Source organism: Ranitomeya imitator, chromosome 4, assembly GCF_032444005.1.
Source record: "Ranitomeya imitator isolate aRanImi1 chromosome 4, aRanImi1.pri, whole genome shotgun sequence".
NCBI classification, from domain to species: domain Eukaryota; kingdom Metazoa; phylum Chordata; class Amphibia; order Anura; family Dendrobatidae; genus Ranitomeya; species Ranitomeya imitator.
The window spans coordinates 94,449,316-94,467,903 of NC_091285.1; the positions used below are offsets into that span (position 1 = coordinate 94,449,316).

The 18,588-nt window shown below is 42.1% G+C and overlaps 1 protein-coding gene across 1 annotated transcript in view; it reads left to right on the plus strand.

Moving 5' to 3' along the window:
* DOCK2 (dedicator of cytokinesis 2) overlaps nt 1–18,588 on the plus strand; it is a 1,209,209-nt gene that overhangs the window by 335,794 nt on the left and 854,827 nt on the right. Inside the window, exons 16-17 of the mRNA XM_069763868.1 lie at nt 831–903; nt 1,017–1,120. Of these exons, the coding sequence (XP_069619969.1) occupies nt 831–903; nt 1,017–1,120 (177 nt within the window). The remainder of the gene's footprint in view (nt 1–830; nt 904–1,016; nt 1,121–18,588) is intronic.

Here is an 18,588-nt window from a genome sequence, read left to right on the forward strand (position 1 = left end):
TTCTGGTCAAAGCAAGGTGGACTTGAGGGAAGACATGTGAAGTTAAATAGCATATTTATGTTTAACCAGATCTCGCACCGACAAGGGACGGTACACTGAAGCACATTGTCTGCAAATTGTGATTTTGGTTTTGGCTTTATTATCCTAAATTATGTGACAAGGCTCATTACAGAGTCAATATTGACTTTTAGGATTGCAAATTCCCATAGGTGGCACTAAAGTTCTAGTCCTCTTCCTCTCTGAAGAGACAATTTGCATATATTTACCAGTAGCACATTTGGAAAAATCTATTCTCCCACTAGGGTGAGCTTTAGACCCCTGGCAAAAATTATGGAATCACCGGCCTTGAAGGATGTTCATTCAGTTGTTTTAATTTTGTAGAAAAAAATTAATTTTTTCCCCTAAACTTGGTTAAAAAAAGTAACCATTACTGACTACCACATTTTCTACCACATTTTTTGTTCTTAATTTAGTTTAGTGTTTCTCAAAGCCAGATAGTTGCCATTTGAAATGACTTTAGTTTTGTGCCATGTCTGTGATCTGCTTTTTTTCAGCAAAAGGCCGGTGATTCCATAATTTTCGCCAGGGGTTGTACCAGTTCTCAGATCCACTTAATGACTCATTCAAATAGCAGTATTTGTAAGTCCTTTAACATTTCTACGTATCTTGCCTAAATGGAAATAGATTCCACCTTTGGCAAGTAGAAAATGTCCCATATCAATGTTCAAGAATTAATTCATAACTAATAATTTCATAATAAATTTGCAATTATGTTTTTACATCGTGTTCCTTTGACACTCTAACTTTCATTCCATCTAATTATTTTAAAGGTTTCTGTTCCACTTGAGGAGATGCAGCGAATCCATCTGCGGTTCATGTTTAGACATCGCTCATCTATAGAATGTAAGTGCATTTTCATGCCAGTATAATTGTGGAATCATATCTACTGTCACTATGTTGCCATCCAATAAGTGAACCCTGATTTTATATCATGTATTTTTTTTTATTCTAACTAGCCAAAGACAAAGGAGATAGGAACTTTGCAATGGCCTATGTGAAGCTGATGAAAGATGATGGAACAACACTGCATGATGGCTGCCATGACTTGGTGGTGATAAAGGTACAATTAAAGCAAATTTATGTGTAAATGTGACAAATGTTTGTTTATAAATGTATAATTGTTTTACATGTAATAGAGTATATTGTATTTGTATTATATATTGATACCTACTTAGATATGGCATTTATTTACCTCGATGGAGGAAAAGAAACTGTGCCACTCCAGTCCATGCTTTGGCACTGTTCACTTGAATTAGGAAGTATGACAATATTTGGCACTGCCTAAGCAGAAGAGCAGCAATGTAATTCTTATCTCATACCAATCCTTAACAAAGGAGACGATTCAGGTTCAGCGTACAAAAACTCCATGTTTATTTCAATAGTTTAAAAACTGTATCCATGATGGCGTCCTATAAAACATGAGTAAAAATTGAACTGACGCGTTTCGATCTATACAATCTTAATCATTATTAGAAGTAAATGTAAAAGATTTTCCCAGCATGCTACCTCACGTCCCAAGTTAATTTTAAATGTATCCGCATCAATATCCATCTTTGTTCAAGGCAGCACTAGAACACCCATTGGCTCCATCAAAACAGCACAAGGAACGCCTATTAACCCTATCATGACCCCACTGGAGATAACCATTAACCCTATCTAGTAGTAATACCATTTATAATGGGAAAAGCCATGACTATTCATAGTAATAAATTGTCTTGTCTACCGTTCATACCCAAAGGGGATCTGGACTTAAGTTCATAGATCCTCCATGTTTTCCTGTTTAGCAGTTTCTGCACCATATCACTAGCTCTTAAAGGTTGTTTGACTTGTTTCAAACTTAATGCCTACAAGCCTGAAATACTACTATTGTGAAGCTGGGCAGTGTTTGGAAGCTACCAAGCTTGTATGCAGCAATTTGCTGGCTGCATCAGATAGATGCCTCCTAATTCTTACTTTTAGTGGACCTCCAGTACAAACCACGTATTTGATGTTCAATAAGAATCTTACAAGAGTAGACATATAATTTGCACATGTTGAAAAGTCATGAAAAAGACCACTTTTTTTTTCACCTCTAAAGGAAATAATAAAACAAATAACATCCACACCTATGTGAATTGTAATACGGCTAATACAGTTAACCTTATTATGTGCAAAAATTGTAAAGTCCAATTTGTGGGTTCTACTGGAGGTCCTCTGAAAGACCAGACTTAATTTATTATGAATATTCTTAGTTATATTCTTATATTGATACTAGACAGGGTTAATGGTAATTTCTAGTGCCATCATAATAGGGTTCATAGCTGTTTTGTTAGAGCTAATGGGCATCCCTAATGCTGCCTTGAACAAGCACTGGTATTGGTTCAGATACATATAAAAGGAACATGGGATGTGATGAAATATGCCTGGAAAATCTTTTCTCATTACTTCAATCAATGATTAACCCCTTTACCCCCAAGGGTGTTTAGCACGTTAATGACCGGGACAATTTTTACAATTCTGACCACTGTCGATTTATGAGGTTAAAACTTTGGAAGGCTTCAACGGATCCCGGTGATTCTGACAATGTATTCTCGAGACATACAGGTCCTTCTCAAAAAATTAGCATATAGTGTTAAATTTCATTATTTACCATAATGTAATGATTACAATTAAACTTTCATATATTATAGATTCATTATCCACCAACTGAAATTTGTCAGGTCTTTTATTGTTTCAATACTGATGATTTTGGCATACAACTCCTGATAACCCAAAAAACCTGTCTCAATAAATTAGCATATCAAGAAAAGGTTCTCTAAACGACCTATTACCCTAATCTTCTGAATCAACTAATTAACTCTAAACACATGCAAAAGATACCTGAGGCTTTTATAAACTCCCTGCCTGGTTCATTACTCAAAACCCCCATCATGGGTAAGACTAGCGACCTGACAGATGTCAAGAAGGCCATCATTGACACCCTCAAACAAGAGGGTAAGACCGAGAAAGAAATTTCTCAACAAATAGGCTGTTCCCAGAGTGCTGTATCAAGGCACCTCAATGGTAAGTCTGTTGGAAGGAAACAATGTGGCAGAAAACGCTGTACAACGAGAAGAGGAGACCGGACCCTGAGGAAGATTGTGGAGAAGGACCGATTCCAGACCTTGGGGAACCTGAGGAAGCAGTGGACTGAGTCTGGTGTGGAAACATCCAGAGCCACCGTGCACAGGCGTGTGCAGGAAATGGGCTACAGGTGCCGCATTCCCCAGGTAAAGCCACTTTTGAACCATAAACAGCGGCAGAGGCGCCTGACCTGGGCTACAGAGAAGCAGCACTGGACTGTTGCTAAGTGGTCCCAAGTACTTTTTTCTGATGAAAGCAAATTTTGCATGTCATTCGGAAATCAAGGTGCCAGAGTCTGGAGGAAGACTGGGGAGAAGGAAATGCCAAAATGCCTGAAGTCCAGTGTCAAGTACCCACAGTCAGTGATGGTGTTGGTCCACTGTGTTTCATCAAGGGCAGGGTCAATGCAGCTAGCTATCAGGAGATTTTGGAGCACTTCATGCTTCCATCGGCTGAAATGCTTTATGGAGATGAAGATTTCATTTTTCAGCACGACCTGGCACCTGCTCACAGTGCCAAAACCACTGGTAAATGGTTTACTGACCATGGTATTACTGTGCTCAATTGGCCTGCCAACTCTCCTGACCTGAACCCCATAGAGAATCTGTGGGATATTGTGAAGAGAAAGTTGAGAGACACAAGACCCAACACTCTGGATGAGCTTAAGGCCGCTATTGAAGCATCCTGGGCCTCCATAACATCTCAGCAGTGTCACAGGCTGATTGCCTCCATGCCACGCCGCATTGAAGCAGTCATTTCTGCCAAAGGATTCCCGACCAAGTATTGAGTGCATAACTGAACATTATTATTTGTTGGTTTTTTTGTTTGTTATTAAAAAACACTTTTATTTGATTGGATGGGTGAAATATGCTAATTTATTGAGACAGGTTTTTTGGGTTATCAGGAGTTGTATGCCAAAATCATCAGTATTGAAACAATAAAAGACCTGACAAATTTCAGTTGGTGGATAATGAATCTATAATATATGAAAGTTTAATTGTAATCATTACATTATGGTAAATAATGAAATTTAACACTATATGCTAATTTTTTGAGAAGGACCTGTATTGTACTTCATGATAGTTGTAAAATTTCTTTGATATTACCTGCGTTTATTTGTAAAAAAAAAATGGAAATTTGATGAAAATTTTGTAAATTTCGTCATTTTACAATTTTGAATTTTTATGCAATTAAATCACAGAGATACAGTGCCTACAAGTAGTATTCAACCCCCTGCAGATTTAGCAGGTTTACACATTTGGAATTAACTTGGCATTGTGACATTTGGACTGTAGATCAGCCTGGAAGTGTGAAATGCACTGCAGCAAAAAAGAATGTTATTTCTTTGTTTGTTTTTATTTTAAATTGTGAAAAGTCTTTTCAGAGGGTCATTTACTATTCAACCCCTCAACCCACCAGAATTCTGTTTGGTTCCCCTAAAGTATTAAGAAGTAGTTCAGGCACAAAGAACAATGAGCTTCACATGTTTGGATTAATTATCTCTTTTTCCAGCCTTTTCTGACTATTTAAGACCCTCCCCAAACTTGTGAACAGCGCTCATACATAGTCAACATGGGAAAGACAAAGGAGCATTCCAAGGCCATCAGAGACAAGATCGTGGAGGGTCACAAGGCTGGCAAGGGGTACAAAACCCTTTCCAAGGAGTTGGGCCTACCTGTCTCCACTGTTGGGAGCATCATCCGGAAGTGGAAGGCTTATGGAACTACTGTTGGCCTTCCACGGCCTGGACAGCCTTTGAAAGTTTCCTCCCGTGCCGAGGCCAGGCTTGTCCGAAGAGTCAAGGCTAACCCAAGGACAACAAGGAAGGAGCTCCGGGAAGATCTCATGGCAGTGGGGACATTGGTTTCAGTCAATACCATAAGTAACGTACTCTACCGCAATGGTCTCCGTTCCAGACGAGCCCGTAAGGTACGTTTACTTTCAAAGCGTCATGTCAAGGCTCGTCTACAGTTTGCTCATGATCACTTGGAGGACTCTGAGACTGACTGGTTCAAGGTTCTCTGATCTGATGAGACCAAGATCGAGATCTTTGGTGCCAACCACACACGTGACGTTTGGAGACTGGATGGCACTGCATACGACCCCAAGAATACCATCCCTACAGTCAAGCATGGTGGTGGCAGCATCATGGTGTGGGGCTGTTTCTCAGCCAAGGGGCCTGGCCATCTGGTCCGCATCCATGGGAAGATGGATAGCACGGCCTACCTGGAGATTTTGGCCAAGAACCTCCGCTCCTCCGTCAAGGATCTTAAGATGGGTCGTCATTTCATCTTCCAACAAGACAACGACCCAAAGCACACAGCCAAGAAAACCAAGGCCTGGTTCAAGAGGCAAAAAATCAAGGTGTTGCAGTGGCCTAGTCAGTCTCCTGACCTTAACCCAATTGAAAACTTGTGGAAGGAGCTCAAGATTAAAGTCCACATGAGACACCCAAAGAACCTAGATAACTTTGAGAAGATCTGCATGGAGGAGTGGGCCAAGATAAGTCCAGAGACCTGTGCCGGCCTGATCAGGTCTTATAAAAGACGATTATTAGCTGTAATTGCAAACAAAGGTTATTCCACAAAATATTAAACCTAGGGGTTGAATAATAATTGACCCACACTTTTATGTTTAAAATTTATAAGAATTTAACTGAGCAACAAAACTTTTTGGTTTGTAAGATTTATGCATCTGTTAATAAATCCTGCTCTTGTTTGAAGTTTGAAGGCTCTAACTTATTTGCATCTTATTAAACCTGCTAAATCTGCAGGGGGTTGAATACTACTTGTAGGCACTGTATGTCAAACAAAATACTTAATAAATAACATTTCCCACAAGTCTACTTTACATCAGCACAATTTTGAAACCAAATTTTTCTTGTTAGGGAGTTATAAGGGCTAAAAGTTGACCAGAATTTCTCATTTTTACAGCACCATTTTTTTTAGGGACCACATCTCATTTTAAGTCATTTTGAGGGGTCTATATGATAGAAAATAACCAAGTGTGACACCATTCTAAAAACTGCACCTCTCAAGGTGCTCACAACTACTTTCAAGAAGTTTATTAACCCTTCAGGTGTTTCACAGGAATTTTTGGAATGTTTAAATAAAAATGAACATTTTACTTTTTTTCCACAAAAAATTTACTTCAGCTCCAATTTGTTTTATTTTACCAAAGGTAACAAGAGAATATGGACCCCAAAAGTTGTTGATCAATTTGTCCTGAGTATGGCTATACCCCATATGTGGGGGTAAACCACTGTTTGGGCGCATGGCAGAGCTTAGAAGCGAAGGAGCGCCATTTGACTTTTCAATGCAAAATTGACTGGAATTGAGATGGGACACCATGTTATGTTTTTTTGAGCCCCTGTTTTGCCTAAACATTGAAACCCCCCACAACTGACACCATTTTGGAAAGTAGACCCCCTAAGGAACTTATCTAGATGTGTGGTGAGCACTTTGAACCCATTAAGTGATTCACAGAAGTTTATAATGCAGAGCCGTAAAAATAAAAAATCATATTTTTTCACAAAAATGATTTTTCACCCCCAATTTTTTATTTTCCCAAGGGTAAGAGAAGAATTTGGACCCTAAAAGTTATTGTACAATTTGTCCTGAGTACGCTGATACCCCCTATGTGGGGGTAAACCACTGTTTGGGTGCATGGCAGAGCTCAGAAGGGAAGGAGCGCCATTTGACTTTTCAATGCAAAATTGACTGGAATTGAGATGGGACGCCATGTTGCTTTTGGAGAGCCACTGATGTAGCTAAACCTTGAAACCCCAAACAAGTGACAACATTTTGGAAAGTAGACCCCTAAGGAACATATCTAGGTGTGTTGTGAGAGCTTTGAACCCCCAAGTTTATAACGCAGAGCAGTGAAAATAAAAAAAAAATTCCCACAAAAATTATTTTTTACCAACCAGTTTTGTATTTTCCCAAGGATAACAGGAGAAATTGGACCCCAAAAATTGTTTTCCAATTTGTCCTGAGTACGCTGATACCCCATATGTGAGGGGAACCACCGTTTGGGCGCATGGGAGAGCTCGGAAGGGAAGGAGCACCATTTGGAATGCAGACTTAGATGGATTGGTCTGCAGGCGTCATGTTGCATTTGCAGAGCCCCTGATTTAACTAAACAGTAGAAACCCCCAACAAGTGACCCCATATTGGAAACTGAACCCCCAAGTGTTTCACTACAGTTTATAACGCAGAGCCGTGAAAATAAAAAATCTTCTTTTTCCCACAAAAATTATTTTTTAGCCCCCAGTTTTGTATTTTCCCAAGGGTAACAGGAGAAATTGGACCCCAAAAGTTGTTTTCCAATTTGTCCTGAGTACGCTGATACCCCATATGTTGGGGTAAACCCCTGTTTAGGCGCACGGTAGAGCTCGGAAGGGAAGGAGCACTGTTTTACATTTTCTTTGCAGAATTGGCTGGAATTGAGATCGGCCGCCATGTCACGTTTGGAGAGCCCCTGATGTGCCTAAACAGTGGAAACCCCCCCAATTATAACTGAAACCCTAATCCAAACACACCCCTAACCCTAATCCCAATGGTAACCCTGACCACACCTCTAACCCAGACACACCCCTAACCCTAATCCCAACTGTAAACCTAACCACACCCCTAACTCTAATCCCAACCCTATTCCCAACCGTAAATGTAAGCCAAACCCTAACCCTAACTGTACCCCTAACCCTAGCTCTAACCCTAGCCCTAGCCCTAACCCTAGCCCTAACCCTAACCCTAACCCTAGCCCTAGCCCTAACCCTAATAGGAAAATGGAAATAAATACATTTTTTAAAATTTTTAAATTTTCCCTAACTGAAGAGGTGATGAAGGGGGGTTTGATTTACTATTTATAGCGGGTTTTTTAGCGGATTTTTATGATTGGCAGCCATCACACACTAAAAGACGCTTTTTATTGCAAAATATATTTTTTGTGTTACCACATTTTAAGAGCTAGAATTTTTCCATATTTTGGTCCAAAGAGTCATGTGAGGACTTGTTTTTTGCGGGACAAGTTGACGTTTTTATTGGTTGCATTTTCGGGCACGTGACATTTTTTGATCGCTTTTTATTCCGATTTTTGTGAGGTAGAATGACCAAAAACCAGCTATTCGTGACTTTCTTTTGGGGGGGGGAGAGGCGTTTATACCGTTCCGCGTTTGGTAAAATGGATGAAGCAGTTTTATTCTTCAGGTCAGTACGATTACAGCGATACCTCATTTATATCTTTTTTTTATGTTTTCGCGCTTTTATGCGATAAAAACTATTTTAGAGAAAAAATAATAATTTTTGCATTGCTTTATTCTGAGGGCTATAACTTTTTAATTTTTTTGCTGATGATGCTGTTTGGTGGCTCGTTTTTTGTGGGACAAGATGAAGTTTTTATCGGTTCCATGGTTATTTATATCCATCTTTTTAATCGCGCGTTATTCCACTTTTTGTTCGGCAGTATTATAATAAAGCGTTGTTTTTTGCCTTGTTTTTTTTTTTTTTAATGGTGTTCACTAAAGGGGTTAACTAGTGGGACAGTTTTATAGGTCGGGTCGTTATGGACGCGGCGATACTAAATATGTGTACTTTTATAGATGTTTTTAGCCAGGGGGGGCAGATAACCATGGTCCCTCTCTAGACTATTAATATCTGCCCTCAGTCACTGGCTTTCCCACTCTGGCGGAGATAATTGCGCGGGAGCCCATGCCAGTTTTTTCCATGATTTAACCCTTTGTTTTAACAGCTAGAGCCCCCAAATTTAGCACACAGACACTAACATTAGTAGTGCGGACTATGTAATTTTACTGTACACCGCACTGAATTGCCAGCTTTTCTATAGAACACCGGTGCGTATTTCTCGCAAGTCACACTGATGGTCCGTGTGTAATTCGCTTTTTTTTTTGCACCCATAGATTTACATTGGCGATTCTCGGCCAAGATACGCTGACAATCGCAGCATGCTGCAATTTCACTCGGATCCTAAATACAGCTGAGAAAACAATGGATAATAAGAGCTGCCCCTTAGATTAACATTGGGCCGAGTGCTATGCGATTTTTTTTTTATCGCATTGCACTCGTCCATATTATGGTCTAGTGTGACTCCGGCCTTAAGAGGAGATGTGCAGCAGGCCATCATGGTAAAATAGCTGCTAGGAAACGACTGATAAGGACAGGCAACAAGCAGAAGAGACTTGTTTGGGCTAAAGAACACAAGGAATGGACATTAGACCAGTAGAAATCTGTGCTTTGGTCTGATGAGTCCAAATTTGAGATCTTTGGTTCCAAACACCGTGTCTTAGTGCGACGCAGAAAAGGTGAACGGATGGACTCTACATGCCTGGTTCCCACCGTGAAGCATGGAGGAGGAGGTGTGATGGTGTGGGGGTGCTTTGCTGGTGACACTGTTGGGGATTTATTCAAAATTGAAGGCATACTGAACCAGCATGGCTACCACAGCATCTTTCAGCGGCATGCTATTCCATCCGGTTTGCGTTTAGTTGGACCATCATAAATTTTTCAACAGGTCACCAAACACGCCTCCAGGCTGTGTAAGAGCTATTTGACCAAGCAGGAGAGCGATGGGGTGCTACGCCAGATGACCTGGCCTCCACAGTCACCATACCTGAACCCTATCGAGATGGTTTGGGGTGAACTGGACCGCAGAGTGAAGGCAAAAGGGCCAACAAGTGCTAAGCATCTCTGGGAACTCTTTTAAGAATGTTGGAAGACCATTTCCGGTGACTACCTCTTGAAGCTCATCAAGAGAATGCCAAGAGTGTGCAAAGCAGTCATCAAAGCAAAAGATGGCTACTTTGAAGAACCTAGAATATAAGACATATATTTTCAGTTGTTTCACACTTTTTTGTTAAGTATATAATAAAGTATATAATTAATGTGATGCAGTGACCCCTGTGAGAGCTAGGGGGCACTGTGAGTGCTCTTTGGGATGTGCATGGAGGCATATCTGTTGTGATAATTGTGGTGAAACAGTGACTGACTGTGTTGTGAATGGCCGATATGTGTCGCAGAGGGAGTCTGCGTAGTAAGTCTAATGTAATGTGGTTTTTCTGGGACTTGTAGTCCCTCAAGAGTTTGTGTAGTGTTGTATAATAGTCAGGGGAGACTTACTAGGCTAGTTGTGTGAGATGGGCGGGACAAACTAGTCACACATCCACACTCCCATCCAGGGGAGTGGTTAAGGATATATAATGTGACCAGGGTGTGGGTCACATGGGTCCTGTGTATGGTCGCTGTGAGTGACCTGTGTGTTCCCGTGTGGTTCCTGTATGGTTCCAGTGGAAGGTCCTGGAGAGCCTGTGTGTTGGGAGGTCCTGGGAGTAGGACCGGATCCCTGAATAGCACACTGAACCACCTGTGTTGAATTTCCTGGGAGTAGGAGTTCTGAATAGCACATGGTGGGGCTTTGGACCTGGGGAGCCTGGTGTGTTGGATTTCCTGGGAGTAGGAGTCCTGAATAGCACACTGAACAACCTGTGTTGAATTTCCTGGGAGTAGGAGTTCTGAATAGCACATGGTGGAGCTTTGGACCTGGTGAGCCTGGTGTGTTGGATTTCCTGGGAGTAGGAGTCCTGAATAGCACACTGAAGATCTGTTGGGGAAGCTACCATCCTTCGGTGGGTCTGGACTGACTAAGATATGCCGCCAGGCAAGTTGGTGATCCCTGTGAGGTAGCTTTCCCGGAAGACCGGACTGACAAGGAGTCAGCAGGTGGAGCAGGAGCTCCCGTCAGGTACCTATACAGACTGTTGGTGCTTGTAATGTTCTATGAACTGTGTGGTCTCCCACGGTGACTGAACGGAGTGAGGTTCGGCGTGTTTAGAGACTGCGACCTAGTGTTATATGCGCTGTATGTGACTTGGGACATTGGTGAACTGTACGGCGTATGGACACCCATGGTAACTGGACGAAGTGAGAGGTCCAGCATGTTTAGTGTCCGTGAGTTCAAGCCGTGTATGAAGTGTGCAATATAAAGCTGCAAGTTAATATCACCAGTTGGTGCCTGTTGTGTTCTATGGAATGTATAATATGGACTGTGCATAACCCGGTTTATGACCTTTAATAAACCCCATGGACTGTTTTGTGTTCAAAAATCGTGCCTGACTACGTTAATCCCGTGCCAAGCGAGTGTCCCCCAATACACTTAGTGAGAGCAATCTTACATTAAGTATATAATCCATATGTTAATTCATAGTTTTGATGCCTTCAGTGTGAATTTACAATTTTCATAGTCATGAAAATACAGAAAAATCTTTAAATGAGAAGGTGTGTCCAAACTTTCGGTCTGTACGGAGTATGTGTCTATCTATCTATCTATCTATCTATCTATCTATCTATATATACTAGATGGTGGCCTGATTCTAACGTATCGGGTATTCTAGAATATGTAGGTAGTATACAGCACAGGCTACGTACTATATTGCATAGTGACGTAGTATATAACACAAACGACGTAGTATCTAACATAGCTACGTAGTATATAACAGAGTTACGTAGTATGTAACACAGCGTATGTAGTATATAGCAGGGCTTAACACAGCCACGTAGTATATAGCAGAGCCACGTAGTATATAACATAGCCATGTAGTATATTGCACAGACACGTAGTATATAACACAGTCACGTAGTGTATTGCTCAGCTACGTAGTGTATTGCTCAGCTACGTAGTGTATTGCACAGCTATGTAGTATATTGGTCAGCGACGTAGTATACAGCAGAGCCACGTAGTATATAACATAGCCACGTAGTATATTGTATAGGCACGTAGTATATTGCATAGCTCAAGCTCAGTGAGGTTTGATGGAGATCGTTTGTGAACAGCAGTTTTCAGCTCTTTCCACAGATTCTCGATTGGATTGAGGTTTGGACTTGGCCATTCTAACACCTGGATACGGTTATTTGTGAACCATTCCATTGTAGATTTTGCTTTATGTTTGGGATGATTGTCTTGTTGGAAGACAAATCTCCATCCCAGTCTCGGGTCTCTTGCAGACTGCAACGAGTTTTCTACAAGAATGGTCCTGTATTTGGCTCCATCCATCTTCCCATCAATTTTAACCATCTTCCCTGTCCCTGCTGAAGAAAAGCAGGCCCAAACCATGATGCTGCCACCACCATGTTTGACAGTGGGGATGGTGTGTTCAGGGTGATGAGCTGTGTTGCCTTTGCGCCAAACATATCGTTTTGCAATGTCGCCAAAAAGTTCTATTTTGGTTTCATCTGACCAGTCACCACAGCACATTCTTCAATATGTTTGGTGTGTGTCCCAGGTTGATTGTTGCAAACTTTAAACAACACTTTTTATGGATTTCTTTGAGAAATTGCTTTCTTCTTGCCACTCTTCCATAAAGGCAAAATTTGTGCAGTATAAGACTGATTGCAGTCCTATGGACAAACTGTCCCACCTCAGCTGTAGATATCTGCAGTTCATCCAGAGTGATCATGGGCCTCTTGGCTGCATCTCTGATCAGTCTTCTCCTTGTCTGAGATGATAGTTTATAGGGATGGCCGGGTTTTGGTAGATTTGCAGTGGTATGATACTGCTTCCATTTCAATATGATAGCTTGCACAGTGCTACTTGGGATGTTTCAAGTTTTGGAAATCCTTTTGTATCCAAATGCCTGTTGTGTTCCTTGGTCTTCATGATGCTCTCTGTGCTTCAAACAGAACCCTGAGACTTGATTACACACAGGTAGATTATATTTATCATCATTAGACATTTAGGACAACATTGGATCATTCAGAGATCCACAATGAACTTCTGGAGTGAGTTTGCTACACTGAAAGTAAAGGGGCCAAATAATATTGCACACCCCACTTATCAGTTTTTGATTTTCCACAAAAATGTTAAATAAACAATACATTTCCAAAAATTTACATTTGGCAGCCTTATGTTTGAAGCATGATATGTGGGAAAGGGTTGAAAAGTTCCAGGGAGCTGAATACTTTCCCAAAGGCATATCTATATATGTGTATACATATATATATATATATATATATATATATATATATATATATATATATATATTTATTTATTTATTTTCCCCGGCACCAGGTCTCACACTCCATGATGCCCAGGTGAAATTCTTGCTGCATGCAGATGACCTGCTGCTGCTGTCACCAACTGAGAAAGGTCTCCAAGAAAACCTGAAAATCCAGGAGAAATTCAGCTCCACATGGGCACTGCCGATCAATGCAAAGAAAACCAACATTATGGTGTTCCAGAAGAGAAAGCAAAGACCAAACCAGCACCTTCCATTCGTGCTAAACAACTGCGCTCTTACAGAAACAGACAAATACACCTACCCGGGCTTGGAAATTCACCAGGCAGGGAGCTTCAAACAAGCCATAGAGACCCTGAGGGACAAGGCCTGCAAAACCTTCTATGCCATCCAAAGGAAACTCTACCATCTGAAGCCGCCAGTGAGGGTTTGGCTAAAAACCTTCGATGCCATAATCACCCCAATCCTCCTGTACGGCAGTGAAGTCTGAGGCTCTCACTCATACCCAGACTAGTCAAAGTGGGATTCCAGTCCAATAGAAGTATTTCACCTGAAATTCTGTAAACACCTTCTCCAGGTCCATAGGAGCACCACCAACAGTGCCCGTCGGGCTGAACTGGGCAGATTCCCACTGCACCTAGCAGTCCTGAAGAGGGTGCTATCCTTCCAGGCTCACCTACAGAGTAGCAACCCAAGCTCCCATCACCATAAAGCCATGCTACATATAGGTGGCCCCCACAAACCAGGACCCCTGGAACAGCTCACCCAAACCCAACCTGACCGAACCATCAACCAAAACAACCTGACAAAAGCCACAATCAGGAAGATGGTAGAGGAGGGGCAGGAGAGGTATGTCGGTGTCTGGAGGAACGAGATCAGCAGCTCACAGAAACTGACCGTGTACCAGAGTCTACAGAGAGACTACAGACTGGCTCCATATCTGGAGAAACTCTCGGATCCCAGAGACCACCAGATCCTGAGCCGGTATAGACTCAGTGCCCACAATTTGGCCATCGAAGTCGGCCGACACAGACAGAGCTACATGCCCAGAGAAGACAGACTGTGCCTACACTGTGCACTGGAGGCCCTGGAGGATGAGACCCACTTCCTGCTACACTGCCCCAAATACTCAGCAGTGAGGGACAATCACTTCAGGAGACTCTCCGATCTTTTCCAGGATTTCAGTCCCATGAAGGAGGAAGAGAAAACATATATCCTGTTGGGGGAAGAAGAGCACGCGGTGGAGATAGCAGCTCTTGTCAATTTTTCTTTTGCGTCCACATCTAGGGAGGTTAGCCACAGTGCCATGGGCTTTACACTTCTTGATGACACTGCACACGGTAGACACAGGAACATTAAGGTCTTTGGAGATGGACTTGTAGCCTTGAGATTGCTCATGCTTCCTCACAATTTGGTTTCTCAAGTCCTCAGACAGTTCTTTGGTCTTCTTTCTTTTCTCCATGCTCAATGTGGTATACACAAGGACACAGGACAGAGGTTGAGTCAACTTAATCCATGTCAACTGGCTGCAAGTGTGATTTAGTTATTGCTAACACCTGTTAGGTGCCACAGGTAAGTTACAGGTGCTGTTAGTTACACAAATTAGAGAAGCATCACATGATTTTTCGAACAGTGTCAATACTTTTGTCCACCCCCTTTTTTATGTTTGCTGTGGAATTATATCCAATTTGGCTTTAGGACAATTCTTTTTGTGTTTTTTCATTTAAGACAAATTAAATGAAGATAATAATACCAAATAATTTATGTTTGCAATCATTTTCAGGAAGAAACTGAGTATTATCTGACAGAATTGCAGGGGTGTCAATACTTTTGGCCATGACTGTATATATGTATATGTGTGTGTGTATATATATATTGTGGAGATATAGCTCATCAGGGATCTCTGCTTTGGCCCAAGCAGGTGGCTATGGAGTCACAACGAACAATAGCAGGCTAGCGAGTTCCACACAGGTATGTGTCAGGTGTATTTATTGTACACATTTGCTGTACAATGGTACACATGCCAAACATGAAATAAAATGTCTAAAGCCGTCTGGCCACTAACTAACAACAAGATACTAACTGCAAAATAAACCTACACAACAAGAAAGAAGTTTGTGCAACCTTACTGTGTCAGCTTCCCAGACCAGCAGATGAGAGACTGAGATCCCAGCAGTTCCTGATTATATCAGCTGAATCAGTCAGGAGTCAAAAGCTGGATAGAATGTGTGGAAGGGAAGCACCAGTCCTTTCAGGCTGATCACTAAAGAAAACCAGGACCGGATGACTGTGAAATAAACAGCTTCACAATCAATACCGTGATACATATGAAATGAAACAGGGAGAAACATATCTGTTTTCTAGTACTTCTCCTGTTGTGAATTCTGTGGCAGAGCTCCCTCCTGTGGTCACAAGTGGTACTTCGGCTGGTTCTCTCTGTGAGCTTCCGTTGGTGGAGGAAAGTGGTACTGCGGCTTCTGAGTTTCCTTCCTCAGGTGATGTGGTGAAGTCGTTAGGTGCTGCTCTATTTAACTCCACCTAGTGCTTTGATCCTGGCCTCCAGTCAATGTTCTAGTATTGGACCTGTTTCCTCCTGGATCGTTCCTGTGGCCTGCTGCTCTGCATAGCTTAGTTCCTCTTTGCTATTTGTTTGCTGTTTTTTTCTGTCCAGCTTGTCAATTTGTTTTTTTCTGCTTGCTGGAAGCTCTGGGATGCAGAGGGTGTACCTCCGTGCCGTTAGTTCGGTACGGAGGGTCTTTTTGCCCCCTTTGCGTGGTTTTTGTAGGGTTTTGTGTTGACCGCAAAGTTACCTTTCCTATCCTCGCTCTGTTCAGAAAGTTGGGCCTCACTTTGCTAAATCTATTTCATCTCTACGTTTGTCTTTTCATCTTAACTCACAGTCATTATATGTGGGGGCTGCCTTTTCCTTTGGGGTATTTCTCTGAGGCAAGGTAGGCTTATTTTCTATCTTCAGGCTAGCTAGTTTCTCAGGCCATGCCGAGTTGCATAGGGACCGTTAGGCGCAATCCACGGCTGCCTTTAATGTGTTTGGAGAGGATTAGGGATTGCGGTCAACAGAGTTCCCACGTCTCAGAGTTCGTTCTTGTTTTCTGGGTTATTGCCAGGTCACTGTATGTGCGCTGACCTCTATGTCCATTGTGGTACTGAATTACCTTTCATAACAGTACAGGAAGCCAAAAGTACTAATGATTCTCAATAGAGGGAAAAAAGAAGTTCTGAGACCATTTTTTTTTCTTTGCACTGTGTTTTGCCTTTTTTTTCCCCTAGACATTTGGGTGGTTCAGGACACAGGTGTAGCAATGGACATTAAAGGTCTGTCTTCATGTGTGGATCAGCTCACGGCAAGAGTACAAAGTATTCAAGACTTTGTGGTTCAGAATTCTATGTTAGAACCGAGAATTCCTATTCCTGATTTGTTTTTTGGAGATAGAACTAAATTTCTGAGTTTCAAAAATAATTGTAAACTATTTCTGGCTTTGAAACCTCGCTCCTCTGGTGACCCAGTTCAACAAGTTAGGATCGTTATTTCTTTTTTGCGTGGCGACCGTCAGGACTGGGCATTTTCTCTTGCGTCAGGAGATCCTGCATTAAGTAATATCGATGCATTTTTCCTGGCGCCCGGATTGCTGTACGATGAGCCTAATTCTGTGGATCAGGCAGAGAAGAATTTGCTGGCTCTGTGTCAGGGTCAGGATGAAATAGATGTATATTGTCAGAAATTTAGAAAGTGGTCCGTACTCACTCAGTGGAATGAAGGTGCGCTCGCAGCTATTTTCAAAAAAGGTCTCTCTGAAGCCCTTAAGGATGTCATGGTGGGATTTCCTATGCCTGCTGGTCTGAATGAGTCTATGTCTTTGGCCATTCAGATCGGTCGACGCTTGCGCAAGCGTAAATCTGTGCACCATTTGGCGGTATTACCTGAGCTTAAACCTGAGCCTATGCAGTGTGATAGGACTTTGACCAGAGTTGAACGGCAAGAACACAGACGTCTGAATGGGCTGTGTTTCTACTGTGGTGATTCCACTCATGCTATCTCTGATTGTCCTAAGCGCACTAAGCGGTTCGCTAGGTCTGCCACCATTGGTACGGTACAGTAAAAATTTCTTCTGTCTGTTACCTTGATCTGCTCTTTGTCATCGTATTCTGTCATGGCATTTGTGGACTCAGGCGCTGCTCTGAATTTGATGGACTTGGAGTATGCTAGGCGTTGTGGTTTTTTTTTGGAGCCCTTGCAGTGTCCTATTCCATTGAGAGGAATTGATGCTACGCCTTTGGCCAAGAATAAGCCTCAGTACTGGACCCAGCTCACTATGTGCATGGCTCCTGCACATCAGGAGGTTATTCGCTTTCTGGTGTTGCATAATCTGCATGATGTGGTCGTGTTGGGGTTGCCATGGCTACAAGTCCATAATCCAGTATTAGATTGGAAATCCATGTCTGTGTCCAGCTGGGGTTGTCAGGGGGTACATGGTGATGTCCCATTTCTGACTATTTCGTCATCCACCCCTTCTGAGGTTCCTGAGTTCTTGTCTGATTACTGGGATTTATTTGATGAGCCCAAGTCCGATACCCTACCTCCGCATAGGGATTGTGATTGTGCTATCGATTTGATTCCTGGTAGTAAATTCCCAAAAGGTCGACTGTTTAATTTATCTGTGCCTGAGCACGCCGCTATGCGGAGTTATGTGAAGGAGTCTTTGGAGAAGGGGCATATTCGCCCGTCATCGTCGCCATTAGGAGCAGGGTTCTTTTTTGTAGCCAAGAAGGATGGTTCACTGAGACCTTGTATAGATTACCGCCTTCTAAATAAGATCACGGTTAAATTTCAGTACCCCTTGCCATTGTTATCTGATTTGTTTGCTCGGATTAAGGGGGCTAGTTGGTTCACCAAGATAGATCTACGTGGTGCGTATAATCTTGTGCGTATTAAGCGAGGCGATGAGAGGAAAACTGCATTTAATACGCCCGAGGGCCATTTTGAGTATCTAGTAATGCCATTCGGACTTGCCAATGCTCCATCAGTGTTTCAGTCCTTTATGCATGACATCTTCCGAGAGTACCTGGATAAATTCCTGATTGTGTACTTAGATGACATTTTGATCTTCTCGGATGATTGGGAGTCTCATGTGAAGCAGGTCAGAACGGTGTTTCAGGTCCTGCGTGCTAATTCTTTGTTTGTGAAGGGATCAAAGTGTCTCTTTGGTGTTCAGAAGGTTTCATTTTTGGGGTTCATCTTTTCCCCTTCTACTATTGAGATGGACCCTGTTAAGGTCCAAGCCATCCATAATTGGACTCAGCCGACATCTCTGAAAAGTCTTCAAAAGTTCCTGGGCTTTGCTAATTTTTATCGTCGCTTCATCTGCAATTTTTCTAGTATTGCT